Source organism: Pelophylax lessonae (genome assembly GCF_965119305.1).
Source record: "Pelophylax lessonae genome assembly, chromosome: 11".
Classification (NCBI taxonomy): domain Eukaryota; kingdom Metazoa; phylum Chordata; class Amphibia; order Anura; family Ranidae; genus Pelophylax; species Pelophylax lessonae.
The window spans coordinates 70,488,957-70,507,591 of record NC_138778.1 but is presented as its reverse complement, the minus strand read 5'-3'; the positions used below and the strand labels follow the sequence as shown (position 1 = coordinate 70,507,591).

At 39.5% G+C, this 18,635-nt stretch overlaps 1 protein-coding gene across 1 annotated transcript in view; it reads right to left on the bottom strand.

Annotated features, from left to right (window-relative positions):
- Window positions 1-13,670: 13,670 nt before the first annotated feature.
- CNTNAP1 (contactin associated protein 1) overlaps window positions 13,671-18,635 on the bottom strand; it is a 261,388-nt gene continuing 256,423 nt past the window's right edge. Inside the window, exon 24 of the mRNA XM_082271239.1 lies at window positions 13,671-14,414. Coding sequence (XP_082127365.1) covers window positions 14,221-14,414 — 194 coding nt within the window. The 3' untranslated portion in view covers window positions 13,671-14,220. The remainder of the gene's footprint in view (window positions 14,415-18,635) is intronic.

Genomic DNA, 18,635 nt, shown 5'->3' with positions numbered 1-18,635 from the left:
GAAATGCAGTGATTCCATCCATGATCCGGGACACCTAGATGTGAACAGAGCTTTAATAGTGAACTCCATTCAATTATAAACATCATAAAGCCCAACTCTGGGGGAAAAAAATTATCCTTCTCAGTGGGGCTGTGCGTGCACTACAAGAATAAATTACTAGATTGTGGAACAAAAAAAGAAGACTTGCTTACCCGATCCTCTGCTCCTCTACGCAGCTAGACAGGTTGCCATAGATTCTGTACTTCCTTGCTATACTAGTCTAGGGTGCTGACACCCTCAAGAACAGAGCAGGGTACATACCCCTTCTCTGGATGTGAGGACACCGAGGGACAGTCCAAGTGGATCATCTAGCTGGATCGCAAAGGAGCTCCACATGCCAGGGGAGCAAGGGATCCGGTAAGGAAAACTGTTTCTCCTCTCGTCTACAGAAGATGAGCAATTAATTCTTAATCATTTTTTTTTTATCTGCCTGGAGTTGGTCTTTAAATTTATTTTTTTAACAGCAAGCAGCGTGAGTACCTGAGTTTGACTCGGTATCAGTCTCTTGCAATTCCTATAAAGCAGAGCACAGTGAGGAAGAAGGAGAAGCATCACATGAAGCTTGTCTGGCATGTTACAGTGCAAGATGAATACTGATAGGAGGAGAGTGACAGAGAGAAGAGATAACCTTTGTGATGATTCTCTTTTTACGGTCCAGTTACATGGTGAGGAGGGAACCTGTAAGTGAAAGTGAAACTGTAACAGAGAAAGATTGGATCCCCTCCCCTTCCAGGCCAGACTGTGTGGTAAAGCTGTGTAGGTCTGTGTAAAGTTCACCTTTAGTAAGCATCAGGTTGTAACATTTAGTGCCAACATGGTTTGCATGTATTCATGAGAAAATCCACTCAGTTTACACTTCCTCTGTGTGCATTATTTCTTGCTGCCAGATCAAGCTACTTTTCCCAAGAGCTTCTGGGTGGAATTGTATCATGTGTGCTGTAAAGCCTGTTTCTCATGCTCCTGTATGTACACAAGAGGTAGTGGTAAGCAGGAAACACCAACTGCAGGCTCAGATTCAAAGCCTTTTAGATAATATACCTTGAGTGGTGAATTATGGCGCTTTTCCACTGCATGGAACCGTACCGGTTCGGCACCCTTTTGTGCTTTTCCACTGCTGGTACCGCATGGTATAGGGTCGGAACGGTTTGGTACGGTATGGTATAGGTTTGCTTTTCCACTGCATGGAACCGAACGGTATGGTACGGTACGGCCCTGAAAAAACAGTACCTACTCGATTGTGGTTCCAACAGGTACCAAACTGGTACCATATCCCACAATCCTTTGCATGCAGTCACTACTAGCCACTGATTGGTCAGAGAATCCCACCCACCCCGTTGTTATCCCACCCACTTAACTTAGTACTACTTTAGTGGAAAAGCAAACCTATACCGTACCGTACCGAACCGTTCCGACCCTATACCATGCGGTACCAGCAGTGGAAAAGCAAACCGGGCCAAGCAGGGCCGAGTAGAGCCGAGCCAGTACTAGTCGGTACTTGCAGTGGAAAAGTGCCATTACTGGCACTGGAACTTTAGGTGAACAGAGCTTGCATGCTAAGATTTTATTTGGTCATAACTATTACTAGTAGAGAGCCACTGGGGAAACCAATTGGGGTGGAGGTTGCATCCATATGCCGAGGAATTGTCACAAAAAACTTGGGAAGTGAATTCAGTGTTTAGCGTCAAAAAAATTGAAGAACCACACAAGTGATTTTTTAGAGTTGGATTTATTCAAATCTTTATTATTATTATTTATTCCAACTTATTGAATCAATGAGCCAAAACATTTTGGGGGCCACAGAGCTCCCTTTCATCAGGGCTCTACAAATGGATCTGGATATGGGTGATGAATAAGTCCTGTGGAACTATAGAGGACTTAGTCCTGTTAAGCATTAGCTGTCTCTAAACTTTCAGAAAATATAGTCAGTTTTAGAAATTTGGTACATTCTGATGCAACAAGATGGGTGGGATGAAAATTAGACCTATTAGATATCATGTGTTTGCTAAGGCAGTTTAAAGCCAATACTTCCATGCCTAAATGAATTGTACTTTTTGGTGTCCTAGTTTTTTATGTCACTAAAGTTAAACATTTTTTTAATTTTGGTTAGAGTGGAGAGGGATTAGAAGCCCTATCAAGTATTTTATTGCTGTCTGTGACCCAGTTATAAAGTTTCACCCAATGTTATTGAAATTGAAAGAAAATCCCAAATTTTGGGTTGACAGAACAGGAATAGAGGGGAAATCTTCCAATGGGAACACTAGTACTGGTGACACCCCAGGATTCCCTCACTTTGAAGGGATTTCCTTTTACTTCCTGTTTTGACCGTGGAGCAGGAAGTGAATAGAAAACTGCACAATGAGCCACAGAAGGCAAAAAAAAAATGACAGGGATTATAACCCTCCCTTACTCTATCCTTTAGTGACACTTTCAATAAAACCATGGCATATATATTAGCTATCCTCTATGTAATTGATTTCAAGCTGATGGGTAGCTGTTCTTTAGAGAATAAAGGTACAGTACACCAAACCCATATTTGCCAAGAGCAATCTCAAGCGAAACTGAGCTACCTGCATGGGGATCGCTGCTGTAATGTAACAACAGATTGCAGAGACATATTTGTAGTAAGGCTTGGTTTCTAGCTTATAGTAACTTTAGAACTATCACCCATCCATGATAAATTGAAATCTGGTTGCGCACTTTAAATACTCCTCCATTCTCAGTCGTGTGAATCTGTTCAAACTTTTATTGCCTATCCTGTTTTCTTCTTGTTTCTACAGTAGCGTCTTCCTATCAGTGACACCATTTTGGTAAAGGTGGGTCCCTGACAGTGCCCTGTAAGAGTTGCCTTGATGACACTTACTGTCATCTTGTTTGGAAGTTTCATGTTGGGCATGGTGTCAGTGGCAACTTGCTTGCTTATATTGGGGAGAACAGGGCAGAGAAAACATACTTGAGTCAATTGAACTGGAATTGACAGCAAAAACAAAGATAAGTAGATTTGCTAAAGTTAGAAGTCGGCTTTAATAAAAAAATAAGGTCAATGTCATCACTTTGAGGCGTTTCTGGTAAAATTCAGAATTGACTGATGCATTTGACCTCTGAATGGCCTCTTTCTGAAATGCATTTGTCCTGCTTCAAGTCAGTTTATCATATTATAGGTACGCAGTACATATTGAAGCAAATAAAAATCAGTTGACACAGGCCCCAATGGACATGTGTGCATATTGCAATCTTAATGATTTTACTACCCTCTGTTGCATCACCATACATGCCAGATAGAGTAGTGTTTTTTGTCTTTCCATAACATTGAGTATATACAATATATTGTGTCTTTAATAGTCAGTATGATCTATTTATCAAAAAAATTTCCCAGGAAATGAGAACTATTAAAAGACAGCTAACATAATCAATGCACATACCAGACATTGTTTCTAATCATTTTATTTGTATACCTTCAGGTCTTGTTGAAGAGAATGAGTTTGTAAAAATACATAGTTTTATATTTTTTAACATACATTTTTAAATATATATGTATTCGTGTCACCATATAACATTCTATAGAGGGAGACTGTTGTAATAATGGAGTTTTGAATGTGTTAATGGAATAGAATTAAGACAGGTAAGTATTAAATTAACAAGAGCACCAGATATGCATTGGTTTGGGTAAAGAGAAAGATCTTCCAAGGCAAAAACCAGGGCAAAGCATTTAAGGACCACTAAGTCTAAAATACAAATTGCTTTATCTATCAATAAGTAAAGGCACCAATAACATTCACAAATTAAATATACCGTATCTCACAAAAGTGAGTACACCCCTCACATTTTTTAAAATATTTTTTTATATCTTTTCATGTGAAAACATCTGAAGAAATTACACTTTGATACAGTGTAAAGTAGTGAGTGTACAGCTTGTATAACAGTGTAAATTTGCCCCCCCCCCCCCTCAAAATAACTCCACACACAGCCATTAATGTCTAAACCGCTGGCAACAAAAATTAGTACATCTCTAAGTGAAAAAGTCCAAATTGGCGCAGTTAGCCATTTTCCCTCCCTGGTGTCATCATGTGACTTGTTAGTGTTACAAGGTCTCAGGTGTGTTATCGCTCTCACTCTCTTATAGTGGTCACTGGAAGTTCAACATGGCACCTCATGGCAAAGAATTCTCTGAGGATATGAAAAAAAGGATTGTTGCTCTACATAAAGATGGCCTAGGCTATAAGAAGATTGCCAAGACCCTGAACCTGAGCTGCAGCATGGTGGCCAAGACCATACAGCGGTTTAACAGGACAGGTTCCACTCAGAACAGGCCTCACCATGGACGACCGAAGAAGTTTAGTGCACATGCTCAGCGTCATATCCAGAGATTGTATTTGAGAAATAGACATGTGAACGCTGTCAGCATTGCTGCAGAGGTTGAAGAGGCGGGGGGGGGGGGTCAGCCTGTCAGTGCTCAGACCATACGCCACACACTGTTTTAAATTGGTCTGCATGGCTGTCATCCCAGAAGGAAGCCTCTTCTAAAGATTATGCACAAGAAAGCCCGCAAACATTTTGCTGAAGACAAGCAGTCTAAGGACATGGATTACAGGAACCATGTCCTGTGGTCTGATGAGACCAAGCTAAACTTATTTGGTTCAGATGGTGTCAAGCGTGTGTGGTGGCAACCAGGTGAGGAGTACAAAGACAAGTGTGTTTTGCCTTCAGTCATGCATGGTGGTGAGAGTGTCATGTTCTGGGGCTGCATTAATGCTGCCGGCACTGGGGAGCTACAGTTCATTGAGGGAACCATGAATGCCAACATGTTCTGTGACATACTGAAACAGAGCATGATACCCTCCCTTTAGAGACTGGGCCACAGGGCAGTATTCCAACATGATAACGACCCCAAACACACCTTCAAGATGATCACTGCTTTGCTAAAGAAGCTGAGTGTAAAAGGTGATGGCCTGGCCAAGCATGTCTCCAGACCTAAACCCTATTCAGCATCTGTGGGGCATCCTCAAACAGAAGGTGGAGGAGCGCAAGATCTCTAACATACACCAGCTCCGTGATGTCGTCATGGAGTAGTGGAAGAGGACTCCAGTGGCAAACTGTGAAGCTCTGGTGAACTCCATGCCCAAGAGGGTTAAGTCAGTGCTGGAAAATAATGGTGGCCACACAAAATATTGATTCTTGTAAAGTTGCATCAGTTCCAGCACCTTTACATTTGGTCAAGCACATCAATTTATGTTTCACATAAATCTTTTTATAGGTTTTATGCACTGCAGCCACTTTATTCATTTAGACTGCCATCTAGTGGTCAGGTCGTTTACTACACAAGGCACATTTATTAATTTTTTGCACATTGCACCTTAATATATTATTATATATTATTTACACACCACATGGTAGTGGTAGATATCTTTTTTGTGGTACCATTTTTATGGTTTCATTCATAATATATTTTGCACTTTAGTACACATCTTTGCACTTTAGCACACATTTTTCAGCGTGCAGGCCTGTTTTCATATTTTGCCCTTTAATACAATTTTTGCACTTTAGTATAGATTTTTCAGCGTGCAGGTTTATTCTTATTTTTTGCACTATACCAGACTAGGTCAACTAGCTGGGAATCTTTTCATTTTTTTCATTTTAGTTCAGAGTACATTGTTTCTCATATTATATATAAAGAAAGTTACAACACCTTGCACTGGCACTTTAAAGCATCAAATTTTAATATTTGGTCCATCCAAAGAGTATAATTAGCTTATTCCTGCTAAATTTGGGTTCAAGGGAATTTGCGCTAGTTTTTTCTTCTTCTTACACAAAATATTGACACTTTGGCCCCAATTTGGACATATTCACTTAGGGGTGTACTCACTTTTGTTGCCAGCGGTTTAGACATTAATGGCTGTGTGTTGAGTTATTTTGAGGGGACAGCAAATTTACACTGTTATACAAAGTGTACACTTACTACTTTACATTGTAGCAAAGTGTAATTTCTTCAGTGTTGTCACATGAAAAGAAATAATAAAATAGTTACAAAAATGTGAGAGGTGTACTCACTTTTGGGAGATACTGTAGGTCAGACAGACTAACTGGAAATATTGTGGATATTCTGCTGGAAAATGTTTATTTTCTGCTATAGATACATGCTTGACCAAAATGACTATGTTGCGTGATAATCAAGTTGTAACTTGATAGTTGTTGATTTTTTTTTCTGGCAAATACAAGTAAGTGCCGGGTCACGCTTGTGTGATGCGGGAAGGCTGCAAATACGCAGCCTGTTCCCGCATCGCAAACGCACATCTGGCTGTTCACACTGCCATATGCGATACGCAGGGGGTGTCAATGTAATGTTAACGACACCCCCAGTTTGATCGCATATCGCAGTGCGATTTGACAGTTCGCACAGGATCGGATCGCACAAGTGTGAACCACTTTGCGTTCCGATCCTGATGCGGCTGGAAAAAAGGGTCATGTGCGTGTTTGGTGCGGATACAGTGCGAATTCAGCCATATAAAGTGTATGGCTGAACTGGCATCCGCACCTCAGATCGCATGTAATGAAGGAGCAGTGCGCTCCGAATTACATGCGATCGGCGCACTCGCTATAGTGTGAACCGGCACTAAAGCCATGCCATTATGACCATTCTGAGCTCTGCAAAATGTGTGTCCATTCTTAGTCTGAATACACTGATAATACATAAATTACCTGACTTTCATTTCATGTTCATATTCAATCTAGTGTCCAGTGCATGGAACCAAACTAGACCTTTGGGAAGGTGGAAAGTTATATAGAACTTGGTTTCCTTTAGTTTTACATTATTTCTGCAGGTCTATTTGGGGTGTTACAAGTCTTCATGTGGCAAAAGTCTTGAGATCACGAGAATAGTTGTTAAAAATTATTTTTGGAACAGAGGTTCGCTCTCTGTCCTTACACAATATGCAGCAGAAAAATTGTTTTTCTTACTTGTCTCCAGCACACTATAAAATCAGTTTTTTTTTTTATGACCATTGATGTCAACAGTTACTGTCCAAAACTGTCCATTTAGGGAGTTGGGCAGGAGGGTTCTTCAAATTACCACTCCCTGCAGGAATAGTTACAAAAGGCACCCTATGTGCCCAGTATGTAATGAAATTCACGCTGAAGAACCCTCCTGCTCAATCCTTTCCCAGTGTTCCCACCAGCTCTTGGCTGGTAGGACAAGGAGAGGCGCTACATGCATACTTTAACTGATTAGGCATTACTGACAGGTTGCCAGCAATGCCCACAAAAAAACCTTTAAGGCTGGGTTCACGCATGTCTGGCTGCAGTTTGCAGTCCGGAGTCCAGTGCGGTTTTGTTCACCAGTTCAGGTGCAAATTCTTACTTGAATTCGCTCCTAAACCAGATCCAAAATTGCACAGGACCTTTTTTTAGAAACAGACCACAGCCGTCCCAGATATGTGTGAACCAACTCCTTTGAAAATTGGTCCGATTCACATGTTATGCAAATCGGCTGTGGTTAGAAATGCATCCGATTTGCACAAATGTGAAATGTGATGTGAAAACCTGCTACGGATTGCACAGAAAGAAGACAATCATGATTAGACTTCTCAGCAGAAAGTGCTGGGATCCCATTGTCTGAAAGTTAACTCTGAATAATGAAAACAGTTATCTAGTATTTTATTTTTTTAAGGGATTGTGTTGGGGGTTTGCTTAGATACTGGTTGTGGGCTTTAAATATATATTTTTTCTATGTGTATTTTGGTGTCAGAACCAAATACATACTGTAGATATTACAAAAACAGTGCCTGCAATGCAATGCTTACCATGCATTATAGAAAGAATTCTGATGTAAAATACACAGCTGTGCCATGATGTAAACCAGGGGTGTTAAACGAAATTTAATCGCGGGCCGCATCAGCATTATGGTTGTCCTCAAAGGGCAGGGTATATCTGTAAGATTCGATGTCCAGAGCCCCCCGCACCCTCTTACACCCTTACATGAGATGTCAGGAGCCCCCCCACCATCATAAGTCAAGAGTCACCAACTCTTCCTTACATCACAATGCACCCCCCCCCCCCACCTTGTTCTACTGCCAGGAAGAATAAGGTGGATCTGAGAAGAAATAAGTGCAAGGTCTGGGGGAGGACCAGAGGAGGGCTGGAGTCAGCTTCCAGAGACTGCTGAATTCTGAGACCATGGGAGGCAGAGACAAGGTGGTGTTGCGGCTGCACAGAGAGGTAGGAAGAGTTCTGCCCTCCTCTCTGCTGCAGACTGCTGAGAGGGGGGGGGCAAAGACCAACCTTTCTGCAGCAGCACAGAGAAGCGCGGGATTTGGCAAAGGAGTTCTGTCCTCTCTTCTGCCGGCTACTGAGACAAAGTGGGGGCAGAGACTGTGGGAGAGGTGGGAGGGCCACATGAAATGGCCTGGAGGGCCGTATTCGGCCCGCGGGCCTTGTGTTTGACACCTGTGATGTAAACCCTTATGTGGATCAAAGAACCCATTAAATTAACATTTTTAATCTTCATAATTTTAGTAGTGATTGTCTTAATCAGAGAACTGCTGTATATTTTTTCGAATTTGTGAATGTTCTCAGTAACTCTTTAAAAGGAATAGAAATGACCTATCACAGCCTAGGTACTGCTGGATGTTTGTCAGTGACCTGAATTGCAGAACTGGTCATCATCTGAGGTTTGACTGTGACAGGTACTCTTAATAAAATTCACCGCTATATAAACCAGCTTGTATTTTATGTTTGTGGATCTTGAAATGTCTGCATGGAATGCCATGCCTATATTCTAGTGTCACTTCAGACATTAAGGAAAATATAGTGAAAGGAATGCAACAGTTTTTGCAGGACTACTCAAAGGATATGTTTAGCAGCATCAAAAATACACTTAACACCATATGTGCTTTACCAGAAATTTGTTGGAAACCACTGACTTAGAATTTCATTTTGTTCGATTGGTGATTCATACATAGGCACTGTTCATTTATTGTGAATGTAATTGGTCAAATACAATTTTACAAACTCCACTGTTGAGAAAAAACAATTTGCATGTTTCAGGGATTTTAAACTTTGTTTCAGATTCCTCCTTTTTTGGGTGTTCTCTACCCAGTTTATAGAATGCCCCCATATTGAATTACATTTTGTAACACTTTTAGGAAATTACAAAGGCAGCAGACTGAAATGGAAATGCAAGTTCTTAACCACATTAAATTACAAAATGGTTTGTGAACCATTTTAACGGCTATATTTTCAGAGGGGGGGGGGGGGTTTGTTTTTAGGCTTCTTTCACACCAAGCAGGCGGATGACAGGTCCGTGCCTGCTCTGCTGATGCAGAGCAGGCATGGACACAGCCCGCTGCTGTCTATGGGCTGTTGGATGTACACTGACTGCCCTGTCCATTTCAATCCAACTCTCATACGATCTGATCCACTGGATGAATGGGGAATGGATCCCCATCCTTCTATTTTTAGCAGGTCGGATGTCGGCGGGTGTCAAGAGAGCTATGGATGGTCTGATTAGGTCCACCTGAAAAACCTGACAGGCGCACCCGACCATCAGTGTGAAAGGGGCCAGGAGTTTATAGCTGTTTACATACCTAACATTTTAAAATAACATTTCATTTCTTGTTTCAATTCTGTTTTGGTATTGCTATGAGAAAATCTTTCTGTTACCAAACTTTTTTTTATGTTATTTTCATCAAATCTAATAAAATATGAGGTTTTGTGGTAAAAAAAAAAAAAAAAAAAAGGCCAGCTTCTCTACATAGGCCTTTCCTCCTTGGATCTTCTCATTCTTCAGGATATATATATATAAATATATATAAAATATTGCAGAGGGCAAGCAGGCAATAAAAATCATTATGCTTTGATCATTCGTTTGATCATGCTGTGATCTATAATTTCCGATTGGTCACTGGTTGATGTTCTTGCGTTGTATATTTAACATAATTTTTTCTCTGTGATCAAAATGAGAACTATACAGATGATCTGTAGCAAACATTAGAAAATGTGAGGGGATTTAACAACTGTCTATATTATACCCAGTGTATGTTTTGCCTTAGAATACAGTCTGGCTTCTCTATAAAATGATGGTTGGCTTTCTTTTGACTTCTGCTGCAAAAAATGCCTGTATTTATGGAAGCTGCTTCAGATCAGGCCACAAGCAAGCCATACATCAATGATGCATCTAAATATAAAGTGATTTCCTTGTTTTTGCACAACTCTGTACTGTGAAAGCATTCATATTTATTCTATTATTTACAAGGCCACTTTGTTGTAATTGTGGTATATTCAAGGTATGTCATTGTTCTGGCAGTGTGTTGAGAGAAAATTATACAGAGATCTAGGCTGTGGCAGCATCCAAACAGAAAACCAAAGTTGCCAGGGAACACTCAACCCTTTCCAACTATCACCTGATATGGAGATCTAGGCTCCAGCAACGTCCATACAGAAAATCAGAAATGCCAGGAAACACACACCTCTTCACCCTAAAAGCTTTTTCCATGTTACATCTATCCTAATGTGTGATGCCTCTCAGTAAAATGATTAGTAACTAATATCACTATTTTCTGAGAACAATAAGCCTAAAATTTAGTAGGCCATTTTTGGCACATTAGCCTGAGACAGAATTGTATTATTAGGTCAGTAGAAGTGATACTGTGATAAAAGAAAAATAATTGGCAGCACTCCAGGTTGAGTCAAAATCCAGGTTTATTGACTGGACATCCAAATATGACAATCGTGACAAGGTAGACGCGTTTCACACACTGACTGTGTGCTTAATCATTACAAAATGTAATGATTAAGCACACAGTCAGTGTGTGAAACGCGTCTACCTTGTCACGATTGTCATATTTGGATGTCCAGTCAATAAACCTGGATTTTGACTCAACCTGGAGTGCTGCCAATTCTTTTTCTTTTATCAAGTTTTCACGGAGGCGAGCCGGGGCATGCACCTGTGTGAGTCATCAGGCAATTACACCACCTTGAGCAGTGACTCCTTGTCTGTTCAGAAGTGATACTGTGCAGAAACTCCTTGAAAGTAGAACAATGGGTAAAATAAAAATACATTTATCAGGCAATCTGTCAACCGCATTAAAGACCCCAATTTTTGTTTTCTGAGTCCCCCCAGTAAATGTTTTACTGCTTGTCGATCCTATTAGTAGATCTGTAATTTTCTGATTTTTTTAAAAGGACATGTGCATATAAGATGACTCTATCCATCGGTGGCAACACTGGTGTGCAGTTTCTCTACATAGCAAGCAGAATTTTCACCCTATTACAGGAAGTGGGAAAAAAATGGATCTACTTTTGGGATCAACAGATAGCTATGTTACAGAGGGAACGCAAAAAGAAAAGCTGCTGTGTTAATGCTACATCATATATGACATTCTTGATTTACTTCTACTTTAAGGTTGGAACTACAGAGGTAATTTTTACTAGTTATTTATTGTGCAGTGAAAATCTCTAGCAATGAATTGCTAAGAAGATGGCACAATTGATTTTGTCTAAATTACAAAAGGGACATGCTAATGATGACACAAATTTTCAGTTTCATTTGATGACTACTATGTTACTGGTGTACCTTACACTGAAATGAGTCACTTGTTTAGTCTGTCCAGCAATCATCTGTTAAGCTGGAGGTATACACTAGTAGAAATTTGAGTAAAAATGTGTATGAAAATTCTGAGAACATTTGAGTAGTTCGAAAGTATTTCAAGATTTCATTTGCTTTTAACATTTGATTCTGGAAAAAATGGACTTTACCAAATGAAAACTATGTACACTGTTAGAAATTCATAACACTTGAGAAAAATTTTCCATCCTGCTCCTACAAAATGTCTTGTCGCTACAGTCGAAAACGAATTTCCATTTTACATCACTAATGTAATGTGATTAAGTATTATTAAGTGTAATAAGTAACACTTAAAAAAGCGTACTCCCCATGCCTAGGAGTTAGTATTTTAAATATTAAAGATTTTGTTTAAAATAGTGACAAAATGTGAATATAGCAGCAGCAGTAGTGTAAAGTTGTATGTGAAAGAAAATAGTCCTGGTAGGGGCGATCTACAGCGCTTGCTTAAAATGTAATATATATAAAACATAAAATTGTGCAAAAGTGCAACATAAGAAAAATTGTGCAAATAATATATGTGCCAATCAATGAATATTTCATATAGGTACAAAATCATAAATTAATTGATGATTGCTTAAAGTTCATCTCATATTATAAATACCAGTCACCATTGGATTGTTATTATTGAGCACTTGCACAGTTCCTGAAACAAGAAATAATCACGGAATATTGGATTTTGTTATACTTTATTTATTTATAATATGAGATGAACTTTAAGCAATCATCAATGAATTTATGATTTTGTATCTATATGAAATATTCATTGATTGGCACATATATTTTTTTGAACATTTGCACAATTTTTCTTATATTGCACTTTTGCACAATTTTATGTTTTATATATATTACATTTTAAGCAAGCGCTGTAGATCGCCCCTACCAGGACTATTTTCTTTTACATCACTAATGTTTAGCAAAATGTGCGAATTCTCTTACAACATTCTTACAACAAAAAATGTCTGATGAAATTCTTCTGGTGTATACCCAGCTTTACCCTTAGCTATTAAGCCATCCATGTGGTTCCAACATCATACTACTGACACTGCATTTCTGCATGAAGTCGAATATCATATTCTGATATCTTTCTGACAACAACTGAACACATGGAAGAAGAGAAAGTGGCTAGTGTGACCTCAAGTAAGTAGTCTTTCATCAAACATCTTCCTTATAAAACCAAGTTCACATTTTGTTTGAATTAATTGGTGTAAAATATCCAAGTTCTTGAAATTGGTACATAAAGCAACCTGCATTATCCACTAGTGGTCCTTTAAGATACTTACATGCTATCTATATGCTAGGAATTTTGGAGGTCTTGTTTGTTTCTCCTTGCGTTTTTAATAGATTTTGGATGGGGGGGGGGGGTGATATATCATCCAGAAATACAATCTACAACTCCAGATCTCTGGATGTCAATTAAATTTTACTAAGGTTATTATCAAATCTTTAGAGTTAAGGCCCGTACACACGTACCGATTGTCGGCCGTAAATATTCGGCCAACGTCCGATCGGCCGATTGTCGGCTTGTTAGTTTGATGCTTTCGACAACCGACTGCGACTTTTCGGCCGAACAAAATCTGGTGTGCAGGCTATGAAATTTTTGTAGGCCAACAAAGAACGGCCGATTGTTCGTCAGTCAGTACAGATTTCGGGCCGACAAAAAGCAGATGAGCAAAAGGAAAGTTAACCATCACATGATATCACTTCTGCAGTCGGTTGTTGTTGGCCGACAAAATTCGTGTGTACGGGCCTTTAGGAAAAAGAAAATGGCATTGTTTTATGTCCTCAAATGAGAAAGCACCCAGCCACCTATAATGCTTTATTTTACAGTGGCCATACAATGGACTACAGCTACTGCCGATAAGTACTAGTGTCTTTTACTGAAACATCCATAAAAATTCATTCTCTTTTAATGTCAACATTTTTTTTTCTAGTGATCCTTATGTTTCTATCTTTCTATCAGCGGAGGAATTTAGGTCAGTATATTTTATTGTCAGCCACACTAAGAGGAAACTACAAGTTTCTATTCAGCCACATAGTATTTGGATGCATAATACCACATCCTGGGTACACTGCTTTGAGATTTGGCTGCACACTTGCCATTGAATAGGCATCTGTAGACAGGTGGCCCAGAACAGGCTAAAGCATACAAGTTTAACAAATATGCAAAAAAATTATATAATTAGATGGGTTAGTCTCTGTTGAAAACAGTGGCCTTAAAACCTGAACAACAATGGAAGATCTTTGAATCTTTTTACTAGAAATACAGAGACAACAAGTACAACAAGCAGAGTCTAACAATTGCTTGTGCAGTTTGAAGGGTTGGTTGGAAAGGATATCAAGCTGAAGATGAATGGCATACTCACTCCACAAAGACCTTGCTTTCTCTTCACTGATCTGGCTGAAAACACATCTATTATTGTCCATTTTTCTTGTTCTTTTGTGGTTCATCCACAAAACCACACTGGACCAACAAGTAGGAGTATCTCAAAGTGCCCGTGGCAGTAGTTCCTGGACATCCTGAACTGATGGCTGATGCTTCCTGGATGCTGCTCCCCCATAGCCTAGGGCTATTCTGTTGTCCCTCCTTCCTCCTCTATTTGGGGAAGGGGCTGCTCTTTTTTTGACGAGGAAGACTTTGAAGCGCTAGGAGCGTCTATAGCTTTGGGTTCATTTGTAAGATAAGAACCTTTATATCGGTGAAAATAGTGGTAAACCAGAAACAGAGCAGCAACTCCAAGGAGGAATAAAAAGATCACTATGACTGGGTAGAAGAAAAAATATGATTATTGTAAGTAGCATATATAATCAATGCATACGCCATATGCTAAATATTAAAGCTATGTTCAGCTTAAAGCCTTTTGGACATTGTTAGACAAGCTTTGCCAGTCAAATCAATAAGTATGCTTTATCTACAATCTGATAAAAAAAAAATGCCAGATGTTAGATGTATAACCGGGTCTGTTCTGATAATACACTGTGAGCATCATAATGCTGTTATAAATTTTCTAAGCTTTAAAAAACGGCTGACTTTGAATTAGCAATCATGACGAGAACAATTCACAACTGGGTTTATGTTCAGTTTTAAACATTTATATCCATCTTCCTATTTATTATTACTTTGACCCTGTGACTCCAGCTAAAGTTGTCTTAATACCCTTTTTCTACCCAGCCCTGCGCTCCACTTTTTTCCTCAGGTGGTCAGACCAGTTTTACAATTATTCATTTTATTTTTTCATTTCAGAGTTTGTAAAAGACCCCCAAACCATACATTTTCTGAGAACCCAGGACCAGTAGAATAAAATATGGTGCTACTAATTTTGTAGGTCACAAATGTTTATCAAACCAATACACCGATTCTGATGGGAGTGCTGATTGTCACTTTAAACAAGCTGCTAGCAGTCTTCAAAACTTCTTATAGCCTGTTGAAAGACTTCTAAAACCTGATAGCAGCTTGTTTAAAGTGGTAATCAATATTCCCATTAGGATCTGTGTTCAACATTTACAAACTGGAGCTAAATAGTTCTTTAACCACCTGCCGACTGCTCATAGTAATTATGCTGCAAGACACATACATATACTGTACATGTATCCTGGCTGGGCATGGACACGCATTGGACACAGTGGATTAACGTTACTGGTACCCAGCAGCTACGAGTAGCTTGGGGTATCACTATGATTGGTCATGGCGATCACATGATCACTAAGTAAACACAACGGTAATGAATGGTTTCCATTTATGACTGCTTGCTTAGTGTTGTGAAGCTGTGATTGGCTCACAACTATCCCATGGTACCTGGCTACTTGTACCATGTGATTAGCTGTAGCCAATCACAGCATGTCAACAGTAACTAAGCTAACATGAAGGTTAAGTAGGGGAAAAGAAGTCCTAAAAGTCCATCATCACAGCAAAACCCTTTGAGGAAGTGTATCACAGCCTCAGCCCAAGCTCAAACCAGGCACCGCCCCACCACGTGTTTCACTCCGCCCCTGGAGCCTAATCATTCACCATGATTAGGCTCTGAGGGTGGGGTAAAATGTGTTGGTGGATTGGCCTGGCTGGAGCCCAGGCTGAGGCTGTCATACACCTCCTCACAGGGTTTTGCTGTGATGAGCGACTTTTAGGACTTCCTTTCCCTACTGGATGTTTTGAGCTGGGATGAGCTCTGTTCTTGTTGGCACTCCTAGCGGTTTGTCATGCAAGAGAATCTGGTGGAGCCTTGGGTGGCACCTGTAATTTTTGTTGTGTGTCATGAAGGTTAACCCATTCATGACAGCTAAAATCATTACCTGCTTAAGCTCTAACAGTGTGTAAAAAAATAAACAAAGAAATACTAAACTACTCTGATGGCAGGATGTTGAAAAAAATAGTAAAAAAAGAAAAAACAAATGTTAAATAAAGAAATAAAATGTTTTATATAATTGAATAAAAATTATTATTTTTTTCATACTGTCACCAGTCAACATCCCTAATCGCCACCACACCAGTCAAATAATGATGCTGTACTGCACTGGTGACAGTATGTTTAAAAAAATATTGTGAAAACTAATTTTTTTTAATTTCCTAATTTCCCAAAAAGTTGTAACAAAAAGTTATAATTCAAAAAACTTGCCATGCCTCTTACTAAATACTTTAGATTGTCTACTTTCCAGAAAGGGGTCATTTGGGGTCATATGTACTGTCCTGGTATTTGAGGACCTCACAAAATGAGATAGTCCTTCAGTACATCAGAACTGATCAATTTTCAAATATATACTGTATACCATAGTTTATAGACGCTGTAACTTTCACACAAACCAATCAATATACACTTACTGGGATTTTTTTTATAATGTAGCAGAATACATTTAGGCCTAAATTCATGAAGTGATTAGATTTTTTTATTGTATAAATTTTAGAACAGAAAGTTGAAATATTGTTTTTGTTTTAAAAAATTCCAGGCTTCTTACGTTTATATAATAAATAAGAATTACAGTGGTGATCAAATACCACCAAAAGAAAGCTCTATGTGTGTGAAAACAATGATATAAATGTAATTTGCATACAGTGTTGCATGACTGTGCAATTGCCACTTAAAGTAGCACAGTGCTGAATTGTAAAATATGCTGTAGTCCTGAAAGGCAAACATTTTCCAGAGGTCCAAATGGTTAAAAGCTTCACTAAAGCTTGCTGAAAGATCTGCAAATGCTTTGTCAACACTTGCTGTTCACACTATTCGTATACAAGCTTAAGCCTGTGTAAAAAAGGCTGAACACTACTCTACAAATACTTCTAGTGCTTACGAGCACAATATACTGTAAATTGAAAACTGCCTACAAAATCCAAAAAATAAAACCGTATTCAGGTAATAAAAATTTGTGTATTTTAAGTTTTTGTGCCTTTTTGTGAAAAATGAATGCACGCAAAACTGTAAATAAGCAACAAACATTGGTGCTGTGTTTCTTCAAACAACCTGGGAATTATGTGAAACCCTGGTGTGGGGGTTCAACACAAAAACCATGTCTAAAGCCCCGTACACACGTACGGATCGTCGTCATACAAACGTTCGTCTTTTCTCCCCGGGATGTCGGTGTCTGTTGAAAAGTGCAAAGACAGCACAAGGACAGCACAAGAATTTTGTCCGCAGACTTCAGCTGACTGCAGAAGTGATGTCATGTAATGGTTAACTTTCCCTGTGTTTTTTATTTTCTGAGCATGCCCAGTCTTGCAAATCTGCGGTCTGTCGGCTGATTTCTGTACTGACAGGCGAACAATCGTCCGTTCTGGTGTCCGCAGACAAAAATTTTCATGTTTGCAAGAAAGACTCTTGTCCGCGGATTGTGCGCAGACAGCTGTCGGAGGCACCATACTAACACGCGTACAATCGGCAGATCTTTCGTCCGCCGACGTTTGTATGACGACGATCCGTACGTGTGTACGGGCCTTTAATTGAAAAGATCCAAGAGGTGGAGTAGAGAGACAGACACAAAGAAATGAATGAGCCTAGGAGTGGGGAAACCACAAACCAAAAAGAAAAGAGGGAAAAGAAATGCGGGAGGAAAGGAAGGAGTATCAGGTTGCAAGAGGGAAAACTGGGGAAAAAAGAAGAAAGGCAGGGGAGGACGGAAAAGAAGGGAGGGATGGGAAAAGAAGAGAAAGAGAAGAAAAGAAAGGGAAGGAGGAAGGAGAAGAGGGGTGGAGGAAAAAGGAGAAGGAGGAAAAAATAGTAATGTGGAAAAAGATGTGTGGGAAAAAGAAAATTAGGGAAAAGGAGACTAAGCAGAAAAAGAATGATTGAGGGCTGATGGGATTTTATCGGTACTATAATCAGCGATGGAGAACCACCATATATAAAAAATATATAAATTTTATTGTTTTACATTAAAAAATGGTTACATACAAAATAGAAAAGAAAAACTATAGAATAAAAATTGTACAGAGCAATTTACCATCCTAATTATTTCAATTGCATACAGTTCTAAACATTTCAGGCAGTATTAATATTTTGCAAGCTCCGGTAACCCCAAACCAAGGTACCGGGCATTAACCCAACATGTTTCGCGGGTTTCAACACTCCGCTTCTTCAGGGGTATAGAGTTGTATGGTATGTTAATTTGCCTTGGAGTTCCTATATAAGGAGTTATTCACATGCACAACCACATGCTAGTCCAGGGCTCCCACCACCGTGAAGCATGCAAGGGTGGCCACCCAGTGAACACCTCACCCACGGATGTGGAGGGGGTCAATAAGGTGGCGTGAATAAATAATACCTGTATGTGGTAATAACGGTATCTAATAGTTCATAGCGCATTCTATGAGCTATTAGATACCGTTATTACCACATACAGGTATTGTGACAAAGTCACGCACGATTATTCTATTTTATTCACGCCACCTTATTGACCCCCTCCACATCCGTGGGTGAGGCGTTCACTGGGTGGCCACCCTTGCATGCTTCACGGTGGTGGGAGCCCTGGACTAGCATGTGGATGTGCATGTGAATAA